Raw genomic sequence first — 27,810 nt, forward strand, 5'->3', positions numbered from 1 at the left:
CATATACTAAATGCCTCTGTTGATTTTTAAACTTCGACTTTAACACAGCTATTTCTGTCACAAGCTAATCCCTCGGCTATTCAATGCTAAATTATCCTGCTCTGATATGTAAACTCCTTTGTCAAGGCTCTTCACGCTTCTCACCGAGCTTAAAAGACGCTATGGTTTACTTTATAATAGTTGGTAATTGGAGGCCTTTAGCCTCCATATACTAAATGCTTCTGTGGATATGTAAACTTTGACTTTAACACAGCTATTTCCGTCACAAGCTAATCCCTCGACTATTTCAATGCTAAATTCTCCTGCTCTGATATGTAAACTCCTTTGTCAAGGCTCGCTGCGCCTCTCACAGAGCTTAAAAAGACGCTGCGAATCTTAGCAGCGTTAATTGAAGCTCTGTCGTCCCGACAGTTGTTCTTTCACCTGAAGAAGGCTGCTTGTGTTGTGGCCGAAACGTCGTGAGGATTTTATTGTTACTTTATTTTATTATTTTATTCTCATTCTACGTGATTTTACCGAAAGAACCAAAGAAGATGAATCCTTGCAGTCACGAAAGCTTTAAATCGAAATCTCGGATACTATCAAGAATTCAGTCTCATTTTGATTCTAAGGACTTCAGACATAAAAACGAAATTTGATGCTTTTATCCACCCTATCAGGGTAACGTTAAAGACCCTGGACTCGTTCTTTGCAATGTTGAGGTTTGTATTTTCGTTTTTTGTCTTTTCTTTTGTCATTATTGCCCATCGTGGATCTCAGTGTCAGTCGCAGGGCAACTGGCTCCACGTGACCACCCGTGTAGCAAACCAATTACACTTAAACTAAATGGTAAAACAAAATTAGGCTAAGCCACTAAACTATATTCCAGAATGTGCAAGTCGGTCGATGGCTGTTGGTTCAAAGTGCCAGTTAACGGTCCACATTGGTTACATTGAACTAACATTAATTAAAAAAAAGTTATTTGGAGACGGTTGATAAAGGACGTTCTATTGACTTGACCAAGGGTGAGAACATGGGGGTTCTACCACTAGCTTCGGGTCTCCTCGGGAGATGAACACCACCCCACACTCAAGAGGAAGACATTTTCACCGTATTTGTTCAGCTGGTAAAGTGATTCATTCCCAAGAGACGCTTTTCCGAGTCGTGTGAACTTCTGACATGGATCTCCGTTTGTGATTTGCGCGTCAACACGGCCATGGCAGCAGCTTAGCAACCGTATATAAAAAAAGCTTCCAATAAATATTTGCTTTCCCCAGCTGACAATGCACAACCTATATAATTTAGAACATAATTGTTTACAGTAATCAGAAGATGGCTGTGGCTTGTAACCAACGATTCTAAATTATCTAAAGGGTGTGTTTTCTTTTCAAAAGTTTTGGGTATTTGACCATCAGACCTGGTCCGGGCTGCTCATTTACACCCTCCAATCTGCAGGGAGATGACCCCCAAAAGGGTTCTTGGCCTGAATACGAACTAGAAAGGCAGGAAATCGAAACATCTGCGTGCAAATAAAATACACCCAACTTAAGACAATATACGCTGAGTGTAAAACCAAGAAAAATATGGGAATATGAATTCCACGAGGTTCAACTGATTTGTTTACTCATTTTCAAAAATCTAAACATTTCGTCCCACTCTAATAGTGAAAATGATGGCAAAAAAATGTCGATGGCAAGGCTTACACTTTTTAATTTAATTATTTTTGGTTCCTGAATGTTCCACTTTAATTTTTACGTGTAACATAGCTTTAGTAGTGAATAGTGTACGAAAGAGTTTGATGGTAATTGGAAAAGTGTTAAAAGATTAATTTTAATACTAAACCAAAAGCATGCTCAATTTCGACTTGATTTTTAACAAATATCACAACAGCAAATCAGGCATTAAAAAAGGCACGCAAACATTTCCAAAAGTAGCACGTCTATGAAATTACCTGTCAATTCAAAATGAAATGTTTAACCATGTTGAATAATATAGGGGCACTGCATACATTTAATTTACGCTACTTTGATTTGAATGTTTTTACAAAATTAGATATAATAAATGAGATGTAGCCTTCAATTAATACATGCTTTGCCCAATTTACTTAAATTTCTAAAAATCAGCTGCAGTGGCAACAGCATTTCCATTACCCTTTTGCCCAGCAAACTGTCAAATCGTAGAAAAAATAATGGTTTTAAACATTGAAGTGAAAATAAAACGTGATCCACTTAACCCTCGGCATTCCTTTTATATATGACGAGATTTTACGTTGAAAATAACTAATCTTTGCAAGGATAAAATTACTGTTCTATTGATAATATACACAATTTTCACGAATATAAAAAAGCTGTTTCATAAATTATCATTATAGTGAAATGAAGAAACGAATTAGTGTGGGATCCTTAAAAATGTAACATTAAACAGCTTCACTATGAGATACCACCATTCCATCGTTATAGTGCAGCTGCTATTTTTGATGGAATTTTATAGTAAAGCAGTCCAGATGAGTCTTTGTAGATGGGATAAAAGTCACGAGCACAGCAGAGCAGCGGGTGAACACGGTTTAAAATTAAGGGAGATCAACGCCTGTGAGTTACAAGGAATTGAAAAAGTGAGGGAAGCAAGACTTTGAGATGGCATGGCCATTTGGTGTTAAGAGGGAAGAATAATATAATTATTTAAACAGAAATTATAGCAAGGAGAGGAACAGGACGACCAAAGATGAGCTTGGAGGAAAACATTAATCGAGACATACAAGTGGCTTGGGTGACACGGGAGATGCCTTTGACACGGAAGTGACATCTGGAAAACGTGGGCAGCTGACCCATATAGCAAAGTGGGAAGAGGCAGCAAGAAGAATAATCACCAGCGAAACGTCACAGTATTCGAATTGTAAATGTGGGTTTACTCTTCAACACGTCATACCCCAACTGACAACCGAATTATGTTCCCTAGTGACGTAACCACACATTCCAAATTGTTTGACAAGTTCTAAGATAGTAATGATATATGCACAAAATAAAAAGTGGTATTACATGTTTATTACAAAAATAGCTGACAGAAGGAACAAACAGATTCTGAGAATACACTACTGTTCATTCCATAAGAATTACAGACTGGATTAAAAAAAATACACTATGTAAAACAACTTAAGTTCTCATTTATATTTGCAAAGAATCTGATTAATGTCATATTATATGCATGCTGGAGATGTGGGTCCTTTTACTATTACATGGAAAATTGTTGAAATGTAGTGCCATACATATCGGTCATAGCCGTTGTTTTACCATACTTCATCACAATGGTTAGCACGGATTGGAAAGTCCATGACGGGTCCAGATATCACTCGCTACTGATATTAGCCATAACCGGAAATCGAATGGCAAGTTGGCAAGCTGGAAATGCAGCATCACTAACCACAACTACACCGAGTAGCAGGATTATTCCCGATTGTGAAATGTTGAGTAAAGTCTCACCGAGACGCTTGAGCTCTCGTTCAAACACCGTCAATGGAATTGGACAACCACGTACGTGATTTTTTTCACTTGCCGAATTGGATATGTAAATGCAGACAAAACAAGGTGTACGGTTTTCTAATTATGGACTCACAAAATATGCACGACTGAATCCATGCTGAGATATTTAATCGTTACTTTAAACATCACAAGCATACGTGTTAATTCTGTTCAGGTTCACAAATGCTTTAGCACTATAGCAAATAAAGGGTATACAATTGTATAATCACGAGCAATACTAAAAAAACTGGGTTTAACATAAGTGCATGAATATACTTCGTAAATGTGGAATAGCATCCAAAAGCATAGCTGCCACAACAAATGAACGACACGTAAAAAAAGTTATTTCAATATAATACACCACACTCTGGTACTAGCCCATCCAACAGATGCAGAAACTGTTTCGAACTACAATCCTTAATGACACCTCATTGCACGAGTGATCTGAAGCCTCATTACTACTCTCCACCACCCAACAACTGCCATTGACAAAAATCTGATTTACCCAAGAATGCACACAAGTATTCTTTAACCTTGTCAGACTTTTCCCACTACAAATGCTGCCCTTGTGGTGGTGTAATAGCATCATTACACCCCATCAGGGCACTTTATTTACTTACTTCAGATCTTAGATAGCTCATCAGCAATACAATAATTCCTTCTGGTAAAGGTAAGCTGTTATTCGACTCTCTACAAAGACAATTACTTAAGTGCTGTGACTCAATTACAAATGACGTACATCTACCACTCACGTGTCCCGAGTCAGAAATGCATCACTCACCTGACACTCACCAGTATATACACAATAGAGCAGTGTTCTTCATTGCAAGGCCCGCAGGCACACTAGCCGCCCCTGGTGACCTTCGGTGCGACCCCTGACGTGCAACCCCCGACAATACACAAATGTGAAAACACTACCACCGTGCTGCTGTGAAACAAAATGGTTTAAATGTTACCGCCTTCACACTAAATTTAGATTTAAAGCTTTCGTGACTGCAGTGATTCATATTCTTGGTTCTTTCGGTAAAGTCACGTTGAAGGGAAACAAAATATATAAAAAACGTCGTGAGAATTTTATTGTTTTATATATTATTATTTTATTGTTTCCCTTCAACGTGACTTTACCGAAAGAACCAAGAATATGCCCTCACACTGTTGATTTCTTATCAGCGAAAGTGGCCCTCTCCTCTGAAAATTTGTGAAAAACACCGTTAGAGGGTAGCCTGTTCATATTAAAATGGCTGCTCCCCACCTCCACCCACACCTGACCCCAATAGCACATACCTATGAGTTGTATAATTTTGTGATGGAGATGCACCACGTTATCAGGACGCTTGTTTAACCCGGGAAGTCTCACCGAGTATCAAGTCTTTTTTATGAGGGTCCTGCCAAGTTTGCGCAGTAAGAGGCGATGTTGCTGTGTCAACCCAATAGACCAGGGGTCGGTGACCTGCGGCTCCGGAGCCGCATGCGGTGGCTCTTTAAGGACTGCTGCTTCGTGACGTTGTTTATTAAGACCACCACAGTCTCATATTCACTACGTGCATCGCGGCTCTTGAAATAGTTTTTACTGAATTAGAAAATAAATGGCTCATTATTATTTTGACTGCAGACCCATGCAATAGAGCAATGTGTAGGTAATTTTCTAGCATTGGGATGTTTGGCCATTACCAGCTAGATTGTATGGGTTTTTTTTTGCGATAAGAGGAAATTGGAGAACTCGGAGGAAACCCATGCAAAACAGGGTTCTAGAACATAGACGCCACAGTAAGGCACCACAGTTTGAAATTCTACCTCGGCCATTGTTGGCGTGAGGCACAAGTGTTACCACTCAGCAAGCCCGCCACCCACATGCCTGGTTGTTGTAAATGCTGGAGCAGATACTCAGCCTTGAGATCAATAAGCCAACTAATTGGGTTAAAGGTATTTTTTCCAATAATGTTCACCTCATTCACGTAAACTATATATCATAGGCTTTTAAATAACACATCATTCAATGAAATTGGTCGAGTGGCCTAGGAGTTTTTTGGATAAAAATGCATAATACAGATTATCCACTTCTATAGATAAGAATATTATGTAAATATTGAATTCACAAGTAAAATTATTAATAGACCTAAGTGTTAGGAAAAGTGCTGGTATATGCTGATCATAAACACAAAGAGAACTATATATCTACGGGGACATTTTTGCCGGTATAAAAATAACGAAAAACGAATAGACAACAACCACTTCGCACTGCACCCGCTTTCAAAATCCCCCCGACCCCCCACGCAGCATAACAAAAGGTGGGTCTTTTACCCACTCCCGTGCAGTGCGAGGTGGTTGTTACCCGCAGCAGCCTATCAATAGGCTGCTTACCCCAGCCCTCCCACGCCCCCTTACTGACTCCTCCCCCCTCCCTTAACCTGTGTAGAGTAAAATGGGGACGTGACGTCATGTGTGCCGTCCAGTGCGATGACGTCACAGAACGTGGCATCATGCACGCTGGGCGGCTCGATGATGTAATGTCTCATCTAATATTTAATCTGGAACCCGTCACGGGTTCAGGGTCGTCTGGAGGGTCCTGGAACGTGAAGGGTGAAAGTCGGGACCCAGGGTAGGGGGAAATTGGCACCAGGCTAGGGTAGCCTGCGGGTACTAGGGACTTTCCCAGTACCCTTCCCCTGGGGGAGCGATGGGACCCTGGGGTAGGGGGAAATTGGCACCAAGCTAGCGTAGCCTACGGGTGCTAGGGAATCCCCAGTACCTATCCCCTGGGGTGTGGAGTGTAGGCAGTGAGTGTGCAGTACACGGAGTCGTGTGCAATTAGAGGTCTTTAATAAAACAACTGGTGTGAGCCCTTAATAAACTTGGCGCAAGCCCTTACACGAAGATCTGCCTCCGAGTCATGATTTACGCCTCAACAACTGGTGTCAGAAGTGGGATGCGCTGCCGTCACTGTCAACATCGGGAGCGGCGCGCAAGAACCCACCGACGGGACGATCGGAGGATGAAGACGGCATGGAGGAGGCTTCGGCAGTGACCCCGGAGTCCAGGGCCCCGGTGACGGCCCCTGAGAAGAGGAAGGGGACGGAGCGGGAGGAGAAGGCGTCCGGGGGTGCCAGCGCTCCGCCGCCGGGCGCGGGGAGCGCGTTCGCGGGGCAGCTGGAGCTGCTCACACAGGCGATGGCGAAGCTCGGCGCCCGAATCAACATGGAGAAGGCGTCCGGGGGTGCCAGCGGGGCGCCGCCGGGGGCGGGGAGCGAATTCGCGGAGCAGCTGGAGCTGCTCACGTGGCCGATGGGACAGCTGTGCGCCCAGATCGAGGAGGTGGAGGCAAAGATGCGCGCTCAACACGCATTTTGGAGGGGAGCGGCGGAATCCCGCCAACCCGCTTCCCGCTAATTTTAAGATTGGCGCCATGTTCCCGACGGGGGCGCCACGGGAGGCGGCCGCCATTTTGGCTGCGACGCCGCAAGCGGCCGCCATTGTTGATGCGACGCCGCATGTCGGCGCCAACGGGCGCTGCGGCGCCGCCGCTCTCCACCGTGGGTGCCGCCGAGCACGCGAGGTCTGCCGGCGGCGACGCCGCAGCTCCGCACCACGCTGTGCCCGCCGGGGGGGCCCCAGGTACGGCCGCGGCTCCGCACCTCGTCGCGCCGCGTGGGTTGCCGCGGGTGTCACCGCGGCCCCGTGCACCGCTACCGCGGCTCCGCACCTCACCGCGCCGCCGAAGTTACCGCGGGTGCCGCCGCGGCTCCGCACGCCGCCGTGCCTGCGGTGTTTGCCGCGCCCGCGGCTCAGCACGTCGTCGCGGCCGCGGCGCGGGCCGCCGCGGCCCTGCACCTCGCCGCGCCTGCGGGGAGGGCCGCCGCGGCTCCGCCCCTCGCTGTGCCTGCGGGTTTTGCCGCGCCCACCGCCACGGCTCCGCATGTCGCCGCGGTCGTGGGGTGGGCCGCCGGCTGCGCCACGGCCCCTCTCCGCAGCCGCGCCTGGGGGGCAGCAGGAGCCACCGCTCGGGCCGGTGCGCACCTGGGGTTTTGGCTGCAGAGGCGGGAGGGGGGGGGGGAGCCTCCACTCGCCCTCCGCAGCTCACTCCTGGTGCTGCCACGAGTGGCCTGCCCCGGTCTGGAGGGAGGAGCGCTGGGCTGCTGCAGCTCTCCTGGGGCCTGTCACTAGCTGGCGCGGTGCCTGGCCTGGCGGTTGATGCCGCATGGGGAGGCGGGTCTGCAGCACGTGTGCGCTGGGGCAGGCGCTCTGTGATGACCAGACGGACCGCTGCCGTCGGCCTCCAGCCCTCATCGCCAAAATTGTCGGTTTATGTGTTGTCGGGGCTGCCCAAGTGTCGGTTGTTGTGTTATGGTTGGGCTGTAAAAATTGTCGTACCGAGTGATGTGGGGTTCGTAAATTTGACTTTATTGTTGTCGGGCTGCCCTGGTGTTGTGTTTGGTTTTGGGGGCGGTCCGTCTTTGTAGCCACTTCCATGGTGTTGTGAGTTGTTGTAAATGTGGTTGTTTGGGTTCCGGCACTCCTCTACTTTTATGTTCTTTACAGCCGAGTCGGCTGAATTTTTTTCCACAGGGAGTGGTAATGTAGAGGATTAAAATGGGAACGTGACGTTATGTGTGCCGTCCAGTGCGATGAGTCACGGAACGTGGCATTATGCACGCTGGGCGGCTCGATGACGTCATGTCTCGTCTAGTATTTAAGGGGGACCCCGTGACGAAAGCGGGGTCACTGTGGGAACGGGTAGAGTGAGAAGGGTGGAGAAGGAACCAGGGGTAGAGAGGGATCGACGAGAGTCAGGAGTGAAGCCGGTGGTAGCCGTAGGAGGTGCTGCTCTTCCCGGTCGGTGGGGTTGGCTAGTGCCCCCATCCGACTCGAGGGAGAGAGACCGGAGCTAGCCGGGCTGGACCAGGACTTAGTGTAAGACCCCTAACCCCTGGGAGTTGTCACACCCTTTGTGTTATTGTAATATACTTAATAAACCTTTGGCGAAAGCCCTTACCTTCAAGCCGTCTCCGAGTCGTCGTCGGGAACTCCTCAACACCTGTATAAAATCCCTGTTGTCTCTGAACTGTGCTCCTGACACAGATATTCTGCGTTGACTTTTCCACCTGAAGACGGAAGCTTGTGTTGCCTCCGAAACGTCGTGATTTAATTATTTTCTTTTATTTTGTTTTATTTTATCTACGTGACTTTACCGAATAAAACCAAAGAGTATCTTGACACCGGTAGTATTGCCTAGAAAGAGTAAAACCTTTTCATTTTTCATAGAGAACTATATTTCCTAGCAATCGAATGTGTGCATGTATGGGGATGTTCACCTTAGCCCATATTTCTATGCCTCAGTCAGTGATGGTTTGTAAAATGGCAGAAGTTTGAGGAGCCACTGCTGAAGGGCATTGCATGCGAACCCATCAATTAAAGCTACTCGATTTCCCAAATCTGTGTTAACTTGTTATCTGCGCAATTGTGCATGAAACTACATGAAGAATTCCTGCTGTGAAAAACATTAAGAACATGAGACTCTATCCAACGTAGATTCCCTTTAAAAATACCACGTTTGTCTTCATTTGTGTGTTTTGGGTTGGCATGCGGTCAAGAGCTCTACTGCATTTTGCAGTTCTCATCCAGCTGTGCCTCGGAGATGGCCTGCGTCTGCTTGCGCTTCTCCCTCTGCTCCGGAGACAGCCTGCTGAGCGAGCGCTGGCTGGTTGGCTTGCTGGCGCCACAGCCTGGGGCCGTCCGGCTGGGACTGTTGGTGATGACTGTCATTGGAGAGGCCGACCACGCCGATGGGAGGCTGCCGATGGCCTGCTCCTTGGCCTGCTCCTTGGCTTGCTCCTTGGCCTGCTCCTTGGCCTGCTCCTTGGCCTGCTCCTTGCCCTGCTCCTTGCCCTGCTCAAGACGCGAACCGAGGAGGGTGAAGCTCTATGTTAGCATCACTCACGGCTCATACTCTCAACCGTTTGCAAGCCCGATGAGCAAACTAGGAATGATTTTACACAAATCTCTCTGTAGATAAAATTGTATATACCAAGAACGTGTTTTCAGATAAAGAGCCGTTTAAAGTTATTTTATATTTGAAAAGTGTAACTTTAGTTTATATATATATTTCAATATTTTCATACATATAAGTGGATCTATGAAATCTGGCTGGTAATGTGTATAAGTCCATAATTATTTTATTGAGAAAGTGGCAATGACAAAGGGGGTAAAACTAATGATGAATGTGAAAACCAAGCGCAGTACTATTAGAGCTACATGACCCGTAGTCAAAACAATGGTTGGCAAAAGGTAATACGAGTTCAGTGATGAACATGCAGCAGAGCAAGGATTCTGCTTCAGGGTACCACATAGGGAAAACTGCCATGAGAGATCCCCTTGGCTAGACTGCAGCAGGAAATTAGAATTATTGAGATGTGATGCAAGGCATTCTTAGTTGATGAATGATACAAGTACCACCCTATGAATGCGAATCGTTCTATCAAAATGTGCAGCATTACCATTGGGTTGCTGGCAGTGGCCGTGTTCCGAGTAAGGAGCTGAGGCTGCAGGTTTGTCACGGGGTGCTTCCGAGCGGGTGAAGGTGAAGCTGCTGCATCCTCTCCCCTCCGGGAGAGCATGGTGGTGCGACAGAGCACGTACGGGCTGGATTCCAGCACCAATGGGATGTCTGCAAAGCCTGTCCCAGCAAATGGGACAACAACATCTAATAGGATAATGACCGCAATCTGCTGTGAAGTGCATCCCTATGCTTTGCTTAAAGAAAGATGCATCATAAAACAACAAATAGCACGTATCTTATACATGCATACTATGCATACATTGTGTTCGCCGCTGTTCCACCCAAAATTGCCATTCATCATGAGAAACAAAACGTTGAAATCAATGTCAGACAAAGTATGTTGGTACTTTAGTTTCATGACCTATCGCTTATGAATGCGTAAATGCTATTTTGTCAGAACCCACTTTGGAAGCAGCATTCCTGATGGATTTGAAAGTATGTTTCTATTAATTAAACTTTAAACTCAACGGCTATTAATATTTTTGGTTGCATCTTATTTTAAGCAAGTTTATCATTGAATACAATTGGGATCACGTGAACACATAAATCATGTTAAAACAAACGATATACCAAAACACAAACAATGCTGCAAGAGACAGTCGTCAAGTGTCATAAGTACAAAATGTAGTAATAACCACCCACTTGCTTTTGGTCGGCAATACAAGAAATATAAGTATATTATGCTATTTCTAATAACATACAATAATTAGTGTCCCCCATCCTTAAAAAATACCCGCTCATAAAACTGACAAAATGTCGTGCTTAATTCAAAAATAAGTTAAATTCACCTTTGTTTACAACCTCCGGAAGCCCGTCTGGTTGGTAAGTGGTGCCTTCGCGTGCGGCAGTGCGCCTCCCCTCTGGAAGGGGCTTCATGCGCTTTGCCTCGGTCCTGTTTTCGACGTCGCCCTTCCTGCCACGCTTGACCGTCACCTGGTCTCCCTCATCACGCAGCGCTTTCCTGCAGCCTGCCCCTGGCCCTGAGACACAGCATTGCAAGGTATTCAGCATACCTTCCAAATAATTTTATTTCACGACACAACCCAGAGTCCACTCCTACAAACTTGAACAACAAACTAAAGAGGAACCTCATAAGTTATTTTGTAAATTATAAATTCCCACACATGTGCGGCATGTTTACAATAAATTATATTGAAATTTGCAAGTATTGAGTTCGCTATGCACTTGATAAATCGCCAACGAGTAAAATGTTTTGCTTAAAGATTATCTTGGGAATAATTGCTATTGTGTAGAGGTAATTGTATTTTTCAAAGGTGGGATATTTAAAGAGCCCTGACCAAGTAAATTTCGGGTAGGTTCCAAAGAATTATCCAGCCACCCGTAATGGATGTCGAGGAAGACAAATACTTCAAATACTTTAATGTATGTTGTTCACATTACTCGCTGGCGTCTTGCATATACTACATATTTTAACAGTCCTATAACGTTACTAATTTCCAATTTTGTTTCTAAAATAAGTAAATTTGTATCATGTCAATAAAAAATATATGTGAATAAATCATGCCACGGCCCTTGTCCAAATATACTTAAATTACATATATCAGTATTAAAACTAAAAACTTTAGCAAATCAACCACAATGAAATAATATTCTAAAGTAACAACATGGTAAGGTTTATCAATGAACACTTTAAAATCTAATATGTTTTGAATATGCATTGTGAAGTAAATTAATGTATAGCCTAGGAAAAAATAATAATCAAGATTGATTTACGAACATGCAACTATAAGACAAGACGTAAAATTAATAAGAGTTTATACACATTTAAACAGAATTCTTTGTGGTTCTTTCGGTAAAGTCACGTAGAAGGGAAACAATAAAATAATAAAATATATATATATAAAACAAATTCTCACGACGTTTCGACTGCAACACAAGCAATCATCATCAGGTGTGAAAACCACAACAAGAAAATTTGAAAAAAGTGTTGTGGTTTTCACACCTGATGATGATTGCTTGTGTTGCAGTCAAACGTCGTGAGAATTTTATTTTTTATATTTTTCCATTTGTTTCCCTTCTACGTGACTTACCGAAAGAACCAAGAATATGAATCCCTGCAGTCATGAAAGCTTTAAATGAATATTTAAACATAACTTTGAAAGCTCATTAATAGAAGTGAAACCAGATCGTGTGCCCTTTGTTAATCTGCACGCTTAAAATCATTTATAAAGAAAAACGCTTAATTATACAAATATTGTGAAAACTATTTTACATGCAAAATTAGATGTTTTACTTTTTCTTTTTAAGTACGTGATGTAATCCGCTTCTTGAATTACCCCACCGGAGTGCATCTCTAAGCATCACAAAAGGCTTAAGCCAAGTGAAATGGCCATATCAACAACAATCTAATATGACTCTAGGGTGCACCAATATGGCCCACAAGTGAGCAACCGAGCCAATAACCATCACATTGCTGAAAAGATAGAGCCTTATTGCTTACATACGGACAAATATGTTGTTGCTATGGCAATGAGGCAATGTGATAGAACTGCAAATAAACGTTGCCATTTCACACACTGACTTTGTCGATGTATGCATTAATATAATCTCTGCTGCAATGTACCTGGTTCAAGTGATCTCTACTTTATCTGTTATTTTTCTGATAGCTCGATGGATTGAGTAACTCAAGGACGGTAGAGTCCAAGTATGTATTAGCCTAAAAACCCATGTTCACATGTGTGCTAAACTCAATACAGTCGTCTAAATAATACATACTACACACATTATTTCAAACCATAGTCACCTGTACGGTTATCAGGCCAACTGAGCATTTCAGTTTGGTATGCTATTTTTATTAAATGCTGGTAAACAGTTCTGTTGTGGTTGGCTATGAACGCACAGGAACTCTCAGATGAGCCGTTCCATTCATGCTACCCCAAGGGATAACATCGGGAAAAGAAAGCCGCGCTGATACAGCTGCAAATGAGGCAACGACGTTCTGTATCGCACGGCACAACAAACTGAATAAAGGTATTTTACATACATTTGTATTCAATCTCTGTGTTTAGGTTTTGGAACTTACAAATACCAGGGCATGTATGCACATGCAGACACTACTGTAAAATGTAAACGTATAAAATGAAATGAGATTAAACGTCCATTTGTATATGTTTGGGTAGAGTGCTTGCCGTTCTCTTGTACAATTTTATAGGAAAATGATAGTTGGGGTAATTATGCGATTAATTGACAGAACTTGTAATCAACTCATCTTTTGTGGTTGATTACTTGGGCCCCTTTAAAAATGGTGGCCGCCCCGCATGCTGTTTACTGAAGGCAGAAAACCCCTACAAGCCATTCCTTGCACAACGCGTCTGATAATGCCAAGTAACCATGCCATGCTCATCACCTCCCGTCCAGCGACACACATGGTAAGAGGTGAGGCATTTTCCAAATATTGTTGTGCTGTCTAATGAGTGATCGAAGCAATAATTGGTAGAGTAATCGATTACTTAAATAATTGTATAGGCCAGCTATAAAAGCCCCATCTTTATCAGCCTGCTTTTTGTATAACAAAAAATTATCTCACCTGCTCCTTTCAGGGATCATTTTCAGAGCAGGGTTAGCAGGAGTATCAGTAATAAATAAATGCAAAAACAGAGGTAACCATGCACTGCCTCTTTAAAATCAATTTCACAGCAGCTTGTGCCAATTTTCCAGCTGGTCTCCAGTAAATAGCTCAGCATATGGTGCAGCTGATAAAAGGCACAACTTGGCAAATGAAAAACCTGATGAAATATCGAAGGGCATACACAAATGCAAGAGTTTCCCAGTATTCTCATGAGTGTAATGTGAGTAATTGATTTAAATTAGCGTATTCACATTGGTCTTTTCCCAGAGTCTTTAAATAGGGCAATTGCCATGCTTTATGGCACAAACTCCTGCAGGTACAAATGATAGTTGCAAGAACATAGTTTTGAAGACCAGCATCTTTACTGCATTGCACTGAACTTAGAGTGAAGAGTAATGCCTTTAGCATGCTCATGTACTATAGCTATGATATCGGTCACTATAACCTGCAAGGATGTGGATAGTCGTGCCCATTCCCTGCCTGTAACCATGTCACACTCCAAATGCTTGAAACTTCAAAGAAACAATCTTGAGATGCCAGTGGATTTTTCAAATGGGAATATGTACGTACAACACCAAAATCTAAGAACGATACATATAACAGTAGCCCCGTCAGTATGCCTAGTGTGTACTATAGTATAGCCCATTGTCAATTCACTGCTGAAGATCTCCCCCATGTTGTGTCGCTCACACTGGTTAACAAAAGGCTGTAGATTTGTATTATTTTTAAAGGTCATTTTATATGAACAATGTACTGCACCTTGCAGAGTCTTCAGTTTCCCCTCCATCTTGTGAATTCGCTTGTGCAGTTCCTCTTTCTCCTTCTCCAGCTGCCGACCGTTGCTCATCCACAGCTGTAGTTTTCCTTGCAGAGCAGCCTTTTCCTTGGCCAATCGGGCTTTGTCTGCTTCAACTTCCGCCACCTGGTGGGCAGCAACAACATAAGACAGGAAACGTGTCTTTGTGAAAATGTTCAAAGGGGAGCGCAGAACAAAATAATGATTGAAAGCAAGATAGGCATATATGCATGGGTGTGGGGAACAGCAGCTCCCTGGGAATACATATTTGGCTAGAGACATGATACTACAGTAAAATGTGTACAAGCAGATCTCCATTCTGTGCCTTAACACGTAAATAGTGTACATTTTCAGTCCACCAGCCTATTGGCTTTCCGGCCCAATATTGTCCAGCAGCATTCGTTCCAGTAAACAAGCAACCTCTGGACCAGTTTCAACCTATTCCATCGCATCAGCAGAGTTGGGCTTATTCAATTAATTCTATAAATGTGTCGTTAAAACCCGTCGCCACCCGACAAAGCCAACTAGTAAGGATTGTCACGTAAACAGAACGTGGCCAATTCGTCACTAGTACAGCACACCGGTGTGTTGGAGAGCCAAGGAACAACATTTACAATTTTCGATTTAAAGCTTTCGTGACTGCAGGGATTCATATTCTTGGTTCTTTTCGTAAAACCCGCCACCACCCGACATTAGTGTTTTATATTTTTATTATTTTATTGTTTTCCTTCTACGTAACATTTACAATCCGAGTACGACGTTTTGCCAGTAATTAGCTTCATCGTTTACGTAACAACCCTTACTAGTTGGCTGTGTCGGGTGGTGGAGGGTTTTAACGGCTTATATATTTACGCGATCTAACCCAAAAACCTCTTATGGATGATATAGGTCGCGAAAGCCTACGTGTTAAACTCAATTAATTCTGTTGGATTGCTAGATGTTATTTGCAAAAATAACTGTCTTACTACTGTATATACATTCATACAACTCGTACTTTCTTATAATTCATGAGTAATACAACACTGTTACTATATTATTTAACTGGACTCCTGCATGTATGCCATCCCATTGATCAAACTGTTACTGCCGTTTTTAATAATCCTTAACAAGCATTCACTGCAAACAAAAATCTATTTATCAAAATGCACAATGATGAATATGGGCTGGCCAAGCCGCTATGGACCCTGCATTCATACCCCACTGACCCTACAATTCTCCACAAAGTTTTGCGAGACTCCCTAAGCTCTAATGTGCACTATTAAAACGTTCACGCTGCAAGAGCTGCCCGGTGATGTATCAGTGGCAGTGACAGTGGGGGGAAAAACCATGGTCATCTCACTTTGGCATCAAGGAGTTCTTGCTTGCATTTCTCAGCATCCTTCAGTTCGGTGTCATCGTGCTCCTTGGCTAATTTCAGCATGGCGATCTTCCTGTCCTGGCTGGAAATCTGTTCCTGCAGATCATTGATCTGATGCTCAAGCCCGATCCTCTCTGCCGAATTCTGTGACAAAGCAAGCCATTATCAAGAACGGTTCCTGTTGACTTTATGGTTTAATCACGGTTGCCGAGCACAGGCCCAAAGGTCCAACATATCAAGTGGCCAGCAACAAACAGCACCAAATTTGAGCAGTGCGAGGAAAGAATCAGAAAGAGACGTGTATTGACCTGCACTGTGTGTGGTGGTTGAACATAGTATGGATGAGATGAAAGAGTCAGTCTGATAGACCAAGGCCTCAATGTGAGTTCATGGGAATCGTTCCATATTGGTTATTGGGTTCATGCACATGGTAGTTTTATGCTCAAATTCATGTAATCAACTCTAGCAGAAAATATGTTCACATTTATATATGCACAGCGCGATAAAAGAAAAAAAACACTTACATTTACACGTGCCAATGAATTGATCGAATTCTGATCAATAAAGCTCACGGGTGACTTAAGACTTTGCATGACTACCTTTAACCTCCACACGGAGTACCTAACCCCACCGCACAGGATCTGCCGATCGACTGTAGCGTACCCAATCATATTATTGGGTTGATAGAGGTGGCGACAGTGGGGAATTACAGAAACTTACACCATTGTTTTAACTGCCATGCCAGGAGAATGAACCCACCCAGTGATCTCTGAATTGCAAATCCACTGCTCATCGTTAAACGAAGACATCAATTATCATTGCAAAGACCACTTCTTTTAAAGTATCACATCATTGAAGGTACCTGAATCCTCAACGTACAAGCCGCCACCTCCAGTTGCTGATGAGCTTCCTGCAGAGTCTTCAATTTGAACTTCAATGCCTGATTTTCCATCCTCGCCTCTCCGTGTTTTGCTGCCATCTCTGCACGCAAGGTCTCGTGCTTGACAGACATTTCGCTAAGAGCAGAATCATAATCACCCCGGACGGAGAGTAGTTGCTCATCATGCTGGGAATGCAGCACAGTTAATGCCCTATGATTTTTCACCTGCATTTCCGCCAATCTTCTACCATTCTCTTTGTGAAGCTCCTCCACAAAAGTCTGCTGTTTGTCCTGCAGTTCTGCCAGTGCAACATTACTCTTCGCCTGTAGCTCAGACAGCACTTGGTGCACAGACTGAAGCTCCACACTCAATGCGTGACGGGCGTTCTTCAGGCTGGCGACGTGGCTTTCTGCCGCAGCAGCCCTCTCCTGAGCCACAATGCGACACACGAGTCAGAAATTACTATTCAGGTTTGCAATTTTAGAAATGACAAATATATTCCTGTTGTGACTTACGCAGATTTAAAGTACTTTGATTTAAAAATGTGGAAAAAGATGAATATGGCACATACATTTACCTAAAATATTAAACAGGAAGATAAAAAAACACATTTAGAAATTGTACGTTTGATAGTGAAACACCTGTTTAATTAAAACAAAACTATAACCACTTTAAAAAATAATATATCTTTTGAACTTAATGAGCTATTTTTCAGCAACGAGTCAATCACGTTTACAAGTTCTTATTTTCAAAGTGAACACGGAAACCCCACCTGCATAATATCATACGCCAGCTTTTGGGCATGGCATTGTGAGAGCCATTCATCCTTCTGTCTTTGCCATTCCTGCAGCTCAGATTTACAAGATACCAACTGCTCATTTAGAAGTTTAATTTGTTCCTGCAAATGGACAGCTGTATCCAAATGGCATGCCATTTCAACCTCGACTTGAGAAGAGTGCTTCTCAAACACCTTCCTGGTATTCATGTCATCTTCCTGCTGCCTCTGCAGGGTGTCTCGCAGTGCAATGATGGTGGACTTGGCCTCATCCACTTGATGTTGCTTCTCTTTCAATTCCTCAACGAGCTCCTGCTTTTCTGCAGACACAAGGTCCAGTTGCGCTTTGCAAGACTCGTAGCTTTCTGTTGCCACGTTTTTTTCTTCCACAGCTGTCTTGGCATCCTCTTCGATTGCTTCTTGGCGCAGAACCATGTCTTCTAAGCTGGCCTCGCTCATCTCCAACTCTCTTTTCAGCTGCTCAATCTTATCCTGCAGGGCGTCATGTTTCCTCTCACTGTGGCGTATCTTTTGCTCCATTTCTTTTCTCTTCCTGTCATCCGCTTCAAGTATCAACTTGAGCTTCTCGATGTAGCGCTTTAGCTCACCTATGGCCTCCTCGGTAGAATTTAGCTGCTTGCCAAGCATAGCCTTCTCAAGAAGCACAGAATTCACTGACTCCAAGACCCTGGAATGTTCATTTTGGAAGCACTCTAGCTTTGCCTGTGAAGTTGCAGCCTTCTGCTCTGCCAATTCTTTCATATTCCTCAGGAGCTCAATGCTTTCCATCTTTTCTTTATACTCCAAAGATTTAGCTAAAGCCTCATTATCAAGGTTCTGGAGCTTATTACAAAGTTCTTCTTTTTCGTTCAACATACGCAAAAAACCTTCTTCACAAACTTGCAGTCGTTCCTTAAATTCTAACAATTCAGCTTTTAGGGAGCAAATGAATTCAGCAGCTTCCACTTTTTCCAACCTTGTTGTAAACAACTGGCTGTTTTGAATCTCATAGCTGTTCTGCAATGTTGCATGTGCATTTGAAAGGCTGTGCAGCTCTGCAGCAATTTGCGCATGTTCAGCTTTTACTGAGACCATCTCTTCTTTGTGCAGTGCCAATAGTGTCTGCTCATTTGGCATGTCAAGTGAAGCATTCTTGGAATATACATCCTGAGCATCAGCTTTCAATGACAAAATCTGCTTTTCTAGATTAAGCTTCTCCGACTTGATATGCTGCATTTCATTTTCAAGATCCTGAATTTTGTCTTCTAACAAGGTCCTGTTCAGTTCTAGACTGTGCAGCTTATCAATCAAATCAGAACCTTTGGCCTGTTCATGCTTAGACTGAGAGAGAACACTGTCCAAGTCTTGCTCAAGGCTCTTAACTTTTTTCAAAAGATTGTTCTGGTTTGTCTCAAAAACACTAACCTGTTTGAGTACAACTGAATTTTTCTCCTGTAAAGCGTCTATATTACAGGACAATTCACATTCATCTGCCTTGATTGAATTAAACACAATCTGAGATTCCAAAATTTCTGAAACCTTATCGTTCGTTATGTCTTTAGCACTGTGAGTACCTTGAATACTTTCTTCCTGCAAATTATCAATATTAAGCTGAATGCTGAGCTCAACAACGTTGTTTAGCTGGTCATCTAACTCAATGGACATTGTTAAATCATGTCCTTCATGCATTTCTTCTGCATGTGCACTTTCTACATCATGGTCACGTTTTGGCCTTTTATGAAAGCTTTCCACATCTGAATCATTGGTATCTATATTATCCCGTAATGAATGAGGTAAATGCTGTACCATGTTACACTCTGATTTGGTGAGTACTTGTCTCATGGGTTCTTGTGTGTCTTTAAGTTTTTCTTGTAGGCCAAGCACTTGCTTATGCAATGCCAGACATTCTACTTGTGCGTTATTATTACTTTGCCGAATGAGAGTCTCAGCCATGTTCTTCTTATCTGAGCGAAGAGATTCAATAACACTGTTCAATTCAACCACATGTTCTGCTGTCTGTTGAACCTTTTCTTGTAACTCATTATGACAGCTCTGCAGCGCCTCATATTGCCCTTGCAATAACAGTCCTTTATGATATTCAACCTTCAACTCTTCCTGTTCTTCAAGAGCCTGTGTAAGAAGGGATCCAGCTAAAATCTTCTCCTGTAAAGCAAATGTATTTTCTTCTGACAGTAAATTGCAGGTCTTCTGAAGAGCATCATAGTTTGTCTTGAGATCTCTAAATTCCTCACTCAGGACACCATAATCTGCTTTCAGCTGACATAACTCAGTTTCTATATTTATACTGGAATTTTGTTCAGATGATGGTAACGAGCAGACATTTAAACAATGTTGTGTGGGTGGAATATTTACAGCATTTTCTTCATCATTGTTATTAGTGCCAGTTAACTGTATTATAGCATCTTGTTGTAAAATGCAATGACTTTGTCTTTTGGTCAGCTGTTCCTTTAGTGCATTAGATTCTGATTGTAAATCATTGTACATGTTTCTAGCTTTGAAAATATTCTCTTCTGAAAGCTTTAACTCTTTTGTGAGATCACAGATAATTGAATCCTTAGCTGCGATGTCACTATTCCTATTGTCAACATCTGTTCTGAGATGGCCTGCTTCCAAAAGACTACTTTCCAACTGCTCTTGCACACAGTGGAGTTTCTCTAAGAGACCATTTTCACGACAGTGTGCATTCTCCACATCTACCCTTAGATCAGATAGCAACTTCTCCTGCTCTACAACTTTATATCCAAGTGATTCAGCAGAGGCTTGGCTCTCCAAAAGCTGACTGCTCAGAGCATCACAGTGCACCCTTATTTCTTCCAATTCTTGTCTCACTTTGTCAACGTCTTCATTTTCAGATAACCTATTATCGAGTGACTCAATTGTATCCTTGAGCTGCTTGATTTGTGACTCGTACAATTCCAAATTCACGTCTTTGTCTTCCAGATCCATCTGAAGCATCTCCAAATTCCCTGAAATCTTCAGAAAGTCAAATCTACTCTCCTCTAGTTTCACTTTTAGATGTTCCAGTTCCTGATGCTTTTCATGAAGTGTGACTTTTGTTTTGGTATTTTCCCCCTCTAGTTGCTGAAGCTGTGCAGTCTGCTTGCCAATAATCACATCCAACTGTTCAAATCTCTTGGTATAATCATTTTGCCTTGCAATCATCTTTTCTTCTCTTGACTCCAAATGTTGCTCGTTTTCACAAATCTTTTGTTCCAGATTCTGATTGCTCAGTCGTAGAGCCTGATTGTCCTCTTGAACGTCAGACAATCTGCAATTAAGCATGGTCATTTCTTCATTAAATTGCTTAACCTCAGATTCTGCCTCAGCCATTAAATAAGCAATTTTATTATTATTTGTATTGTCCTGCAACTCTGCTTGCTTAAGCTTTTCCACCAACTCACACTTGCTCTCTTCCAGCTGTTTAATAGCTGACATAAGTTGCTCGAGAGCCTCATGAGAATTATCTTTCACCTGTGCAATTTCCAAGATTTTGGATGTCAATTCTTTATCCTGCTCACTTAACATATATTCTAGCTTTCTTTGCTTTTCCACACTGGTCATGTATTGTTCTTGAAGATTGGCCAATTCCTTTTCTGCCTTGGAGGCCTGGCTTTTTGTTTGTAAAGAATAATGTTCAGCCTGTTGCAGTTGGCTTTTAAAATTATTAATAAGAGCTTCATTTTCATCTTGCAATTTTAGTAGTTGTTCCTTTTCCTGCTGTAGCATTACATTTTGCGCCTGAAGTTCACGTACATCCTCCTGCAGTTCGTTACACTGAGACTCTCTGGAATGCATTTCATTTTCCAGTTCACTTTTCAAACAGTTAACTGTAGTCTCCAGCTCTTTTATCATTTCTTCATATTCTGTCATTTGGTTTTGCCTGCTTGTGAAATCTTCATAAGCTTTTGCCTGCTCTTTCAAGCAAACGTTTTCTTCCAGAATTTTAGCAAGGTAACTGTCACTTTCTTTACTCTGGGTGGCATAACCTTCAAGTTGCTTTGATTTCATTATTAGATTATGATGTGCTTCCTCAAGATCCAGCTGCAGTATTGTATTCCTTTCTTGCTGCAGCACAAGGTTGGCCTGTGTATCTTTAAGTTTTTTTGAGATATCGTTAAAATTTGAGTTCTTTTCTTCGAGGACTTTTTTTATATTTTCAAGTTGCGTAGCCTGTTCATTTAGGTCTTCTTCCATTTTGGATGTGTTTTTATAAAATTCATGTTGCAGCTTGGTATACAACGCAGACATCTCCAGTGTCTGTACCTCAGCCTTCGACATTTCTAGCAACTGGGATTCATATTTAATTTCCAGCTCACTGCACGTTTGCTTATGAGCAATAAGAGATGACTGTAGAGTCGACAAATGCTCCCCCAAAATGGTAAAATAATGCATTAATCTCACAGACGGCTCAATTGTTGAGAGGTTTTGCTCTGGTGTGTCCAACATTTTATGTCCAAATTCTTCATTAGTGTTGCCCTTTTCCTCAAATAATGTCCAATGTGCCTTTTCAAGCTCTTCAACAATCTTCAGCAATGCATCTTTTATCACTTTTAATTCTGCTTCCTTTGATTCAAAAAGATGCTCTTTAGACTTCATCAAGTTGTTGATATTTGTAAGCTGTCTCTCTAAACCCGCAGTTTCTTCTTTAAGTTCAGCATTAACATTTTTCTCAAAGTTCAGCTGATGTTCTAAACCTGCCACCTTTTCAGAGAACTGTGTCGAGCTTTTTGTCAACTCAATAATTCCCGTGCCTTGTTTCTTCACAGACTCCTCGAGCTCTTCTTGTAGTGCCCACACTTTTTCTTTGAGTGTTGTGTTCTTCAGACATTTGTTGTCCAGTGCCTGTTTTAGCTCACATAGCTGTGTCTTTATTATTTTATTCTCCTGCTCAAGCACATCAGTGTTTTGCTTCCCCAGTGGGGCAGACAGGGTTTGCTCCATCTGTGCCTCCAGGTCGTGTACCTTCTCAGACAGCCCATCCCTTTCCAATTTCAGTTTGTTTAGGTTATCAGACATTTCCTTTTTAAGCTGAATAAGGGATGCTTTTTCATCTTCCAAGGAGCTGCATTCACTTGCCATGTGACACAACTTATTCTTAAGATCTTCATTTTCAGTTGTAGATGCAGACAATTTGAAGTGCATTTTTTCCATCTCCAATTCATTTTTCTTTACCACAGCTAAAGAAATATCTCTCTTCTTTTCCAAATCGGATATAATAATCTTTAGATTATCCACATTGCCATTTAGTGACTTGCTTTGCTTTTCCAATTTTGATTTTAAGTTTTCAACTTCAGTTTCTTGAGACACCACTTTCCCTTTAAAACAAACAACACAAACATGCAATAAGTATACATGTCAGTCTCCTTTCAAATACTGTACAAAACACAACTTCCAAAATTAAAAGTATGCCCAGAAAAAGCCTGCTTGGAGTTCTAGGTGAATTACTTTCACAGTATTGAGTGTGGGAGGAAACCAGTGCTTGGCAAAAACTCATATCTACAGGAAGCACTCAAGAGGCCAGCAACTAACTTGTTCATTGCCTCCAACAGACAGGTACCATCACTGCCCGTTTTTCAGGGGACCTTAGTCATGACCAATTCTATGAACAAATTATTTTATCAGTGGCATGTGGCAACACACCAAACACAACAATAACGGATAAATACAAAAAAAATGTTGGTACGTACTCTGTAAGTCTTCCTGTAGTCTCTGGCTGTCATAGAGCTCTTGCTTGAGATTTTTCATATCATCTTCAAACTTTCTTACCCGATGGGCACTCTGCTCCAAGTTGCAGCTTAAGTTATTCTTCTCTTTGGTGGCTTCCTACACGAAAAAAAATAACCACTTTTGCTGCTTAAAAAAGAAACAACTTTAATGTGGGTCATACATTTAATTCATAAAAGAGGTTTTTGGGTTAGAACTCGTAAATATATAAATGTGTCGTTAAAACCCGCCACCACCCGACACAGCCAACTAGTAAGGGTTGTCACAAACAGAACATGCCAATTCGTCACTAGTACAGCACACCGGTGTGTTGGAGAGTCAAGCCACAACATTTACAAACCGAGTACGACGTTTCGCCAGTAATTACAACTAGCTTCATCAAGCGACAGCCAGATTTGTGGAGAAGTCTTACTGTTTCGTTCCTTATATAGAGGCGTAGATGTGTTGACCACCCTTTGCGCTCTTGCACAATGATGGGAGGGGATGGATTACTGAGGCAACGTACATTATTGCATGTGCATTATGCGAGCCCTTTGAACTTGTCCTTCCTGCCTATTGTGCTTATTAAAATAGCCCTACCAACGGTAATCCCTATTGAAGTACGCTGCCCTTTGTAGGCATGCATTTTAATAATGTATTATTTTATGATTCGCTTCCAAGTAGCACTAAGATGGTAGCTATCCATAACGGTTAAAGTTATTTTGATTTCTTTGAATTTCGATATATTCTCTAATTAGTCTTCGCCAGTAGTAGCTAGTTTTGCACAAAACGTCAACATTATCAAAATCAATTGAGTGTCCTTGTTAGCACGCGTGTTCTGCTACTGCTGACATTTGGGAGAATTTAATATTTCTCTGATGTTCTTTTAGTCTCGTGCTGATCATTCGTCCTGTTTGCCCAACATAACATTTACCACACGTGCAGTTAATCCTGTACACACCTTCTGTTGATAGCTTCGGTAATACATCTATTGTACCACATATTAATTCTGTATTTTATGTACCGTGCCAAATCTAACACGGATGTTTTGTTTTTCCAAACATCTGGCTAGTTTATCAGTTACTCCCGCAATGTACGGTATTTTGACCGTTTTAATTACTTGGGCAGTTTCAATGCTCTTGTTATTTTATTTGGTTTTGGTATTCAATGCCCTGTTGGATTTGTGCATCATTGTAACCGTTCATTTGCAGTGCTTCTTTAACATGCTGAATTGAACTTCCAGGACTGTGACCATCTGACACTTTCTTAGCTTGATGAATGAACGTCTTGATAAGAGCAGATTTCTGTGCGAGGTGATGGTGTGACTCTGCATTCAGATAGGCGTCGGTATGCGTTTTCTTTCAGTAAACACTTATTTTATATTTTAATTATAAACTTAATTATCAGTAGAAATATAATTAACACCCCATATTGTAATTAAAAGCAAATAAACTGTAATTTTGTAGTCCAAACTAAGTGTAAACTCTAGACTCTATGTGAACTGTTGAGAAAATGGGACATAAAATGCTGTGTTGGTACCTCCAAGCTGCATTTGGCATCTTTCGTCATGTCCTGATGCAGCTTGACATTGCCGTTGGCCTTCTGCAACACCTGTTTAAGCTCCTGCACCTCCTTCTCCTGAAGCTGCTTCTGAAGCAAAGCCTGATAATACAACGGCAACACCAAGGATATGAGCTATTGGTCTGCAGCCTTAATCCACTGGAACATTGCATCACTTTCTATCCATGTTGTGATGGGACATTTATCCCTTGGGTTTAAGTTGAGATAAATAGAATAGCACAATGTTAACGGGGGCAATATTATAATGTGGTCTCTGGGAGGTTTTTTGTGCTATTTAACTGGCAAGCTATAGCATATCAAGAATCTGTGTAAATAAACCGCAATTGAATAACCAGTCATTTTTTGTTACCTTAATTAATATAAACTGCTAATTTAATATAAAGGTTGTTCATTTATTAAAGTATTTTTGTTAAAATTACTGAAAAAGCATTTTTTATTATAACATGTAAAAAGGGCTATTGCTATGCAAGTTTATTTTTAGCTCATCCTGTAGTCTTTACAATTCTACAGAACATCAAATACAGAGGCTCCTTAAACTGAATGTGCAGTATGTGGCATACTACCGTAGCACATCCATGGTTACCAAGCTCGGACTGCGATTTAGTTTTTAAATATATTTAAATATTTTGAATTGTTCATATTAATTTAATTACTCAAAATCACAAGCCGAAGGCTTCTCAAGCTGACAGAATGCCAGGTAAAAGAGCCTTAGAATAAAATAAAGATACGAAAAATGTATTGCAGTAATTATAGACCAATGCTGTAAGATGTAACACCGTGAAAAAACACATCGGTAAAAGAGATGTTGCTTGTCAAATAAGCGACAAAATGCCTTTCAAAAGTATGCATACAATTGATGACCATGGAAAAACAAAGTGATTAAATCTGCGATGGAAAATGCAATATTAACATCTTTTCTGTATGCATGATGGACAACAAATATAAAAACAAGTATCTGCATCAGCGTAGAACTGAAATAAAAACTACTGATGTCATTAAAAAAGTCTGGTTTAAAAAGCAACACCAACCTTGTCAAATTCAGCTTGTAGGGCATTGTGCTCATTCTTGGTGTGCTGCAGCTCCTGGCCAAGCTTCGTCTTTGTCTGGCTCAGCTGTTGGTCCAAGCTATTGATGTTGTGCTCCAGCCTTGCCACCTCCTACAATGGGAACACACTGCTACCATCAAGCATCCCTGGATAAGCCACTCAATTGCGTGTACAACACAAGTGGAATTTACGCAGTAACGTTTCGAAACACCACAGCTAAATGTGTCAACATCATATCCAGCCTTTATGTAACAGACACAAAGAAATGGCACCGCCAGTCCACATTGAAATTAATTGATAAAATAAACTGTCACAGACCTTTAGAGATATTAGCATATGAAAATATCAGACTGATCTAATGATTCTCATTTGCTACCTTCTCTATTTGCCATAACTTTAACGAATCAACCATTACCATTGAATATTGGTTAAATAAAACAAACAGCATTTTTATTTAGCATGCAAGAGTTCGCGGTCAACAGAGAGTTCAAATATAATGTGTGAAGGTATTGTCGGATGAGTGTGGATCTTAAAGAATCAACTTCCCTTTAACATTTGATCTTCCATTCAATTGGGGCAACCATCTCACTGCAAGAAATATCCACATCCATATGCTCTATTTACCTTCAATAACTGGTAACGATTCAACACATTACATAAAATCCGTGATCTGGTTCCATCTGTAAAAGATGTGATTCCGGACATACAGTACCCTGGCGTCTACAAACTAAGTTGCCTCTGTGGTAGTAGTTACATTGGAGAAATCAAACGACATGTCTCGGACCGCATCCGTGAACACAAAGCAGACCTAAAACACGGTAGGACCAACACCTCGGCCGTGGCAGATCACTGTTATAATTCAGTAGGCTCACATGACATTGACTTCTCCAAGACAGAGGTTCTCTGCAAGCCATCTGGCTATCATGAGAGATTCGTTCATGAGGCTATCCACATATACAAACACAGAGACAATTTCAACCGAGAAGATGGATTCTGGCTTGGCAATCATTGGAAAGTTTTGATAAACCATTTCGAGTCTTAATTGATTGTTCATGCTTACGGTGGCTTTCAGACCGCATCCATTATTTTCGTCTCCCCCCCCTCCTCTTTTCCAAACATAGATGGACTCGTCCATCTGAATAGCTGCCAAATCGCTCTCCGTGGTGTTAACGTTAAAAAAACCGCCACTTTTTTCAATTTTTCTTGTTGTGGTTTTCACACCTGATGATGATTGCTTGTGTTGCAGTCGAAAAGTCGTGAGAATTTTATTGTTTAATATTTTTATTATTTTATTGTTTCCCTTCTATGTGACTTTACCGAAAGAACCAAGAATACTATATTATGAGTTCAATAGGTTGTACACTTTCTGATTTATGGTTAGTTTTGACATTGCAAAATCAATGTTTAGAAAACATTTTTATATATATAAACATTTGCACATTAGTTATGGTCTTTCAAACCAATTTAATGCAATTATATAAAACGTTTCAACAAAGGGCCAAAATACATAATGAGGAAAGGTGCTTTATTATAATAAATGCACTCGTGTTTTTATGTTAACATTGTTTAATGTAGCACATCGCAGACATGTTAAACTTAATGAGATAAGCAAACAAGAAAATTGAGCATCGTGTTCTCTGTCAAAACAGTCAACCACAGCCCTTTGAGAATGTCCACTTCCTGAATTATTGTGCATATGCCTGAGCAAGTCTAATTGATTTTCTATCTTTCAATACTGCAATTATTCATAACTCATGTATGATTGCTCCCTACTAGAATGGGCAACACCCAACTACATACAGGAGAATAGGTGGTGCATGTAGGAGACAGCAGAGCAAGCAGGTAAATTACCAAATTGTGCAGAGTTTGCACCGTTACCCTCCCACATGCTTGGGTGTTTTCTCTCCAGGTACTCCAATTTATTCCCATTGAATTAGCAAAACCAGAGTATGACTCAACAGGGCGTTTGACGATTAAAATTAGAGCTGGAACAAAGAATTAAGTAAAAAAGCTT

The 27,810-nt window shown here is 41.8% G+C and overlaps 1 protein-coding gene across 4 annotated transcripts in view; it reads right to left on the reverse strand.

The window, feature by feature from the left end:
* Nucleotides 1–3,000: 3,000 nt before the first annotated feature.
* CENPF (centromere protein F) overlaps nt 3,001–27,810 on the reverse strand; it is a 34,697-nt gene continuing 9,887 nt past the window's right edge. Inside the window, exons 9-18 of one of the 4 annotated variants that reach the window (XM_032963074.2) lie at nt 25,779–25,907; nt 24,709–24,831; nt 23,154–23,289; nt 17,443–22,781; nt 16,652–17,098; nt 15,772–15,933; nt 14,396–14,558; nt 10,836–11,027; nt 9,986–10,155; nt 3,001–9,380 (exon numbers count right to left, since the gene is read on the reverse strand). In XM_032963074.2, the coding sequence (XP_032818965.1) occupies nt 9,087–9,380; nt 9,986–10,155; nt 10,836–11,027; nt 14,396–14,558; nt 15,772–15,933; nt 16,652–17,098; nt 17,443–22,781; nt 23,154–23,289; nt 24,709–24,831; nt 25,779–25,907 (7,155 nt within the window). In that variant the 3' untranslated portion in view covers nt 3,001–9,086. Of the gene's footprint in view, nt 9,381–9,985; nt 10,165–10,835; nt 11,028–14,395; nt 14,559–15,771; nt 15,934–16,651; nt 17,099–17,442; nt 22,782–23,153; nt 23,290–24,708; nt 24,832–25,778; nt 25,908–27,810 lie in introns of all 4 variants that reach the window. The other 3 variants (XM_076070446.1, XM_076070444.1, XM_032963073.2) reach the window with 3 other exon arrangements.

This window comes from Petromyzon marinus, chromosome 29 (genome assembly GCF_048934315.1).
Source record: "Petromyzon marinus isolate PM22_M1 ecotype Great Lakes invasive population chromosome 29, UKy_Petmar_22M1.pri1.0, whole genome shotgun sequence".
NCBI lineage: Eukaryota > Metazoa > Chordata > Hyperoartia > Petromyzontiformes > Petromyzontidae > Petromyzon > Petromyzon marinus.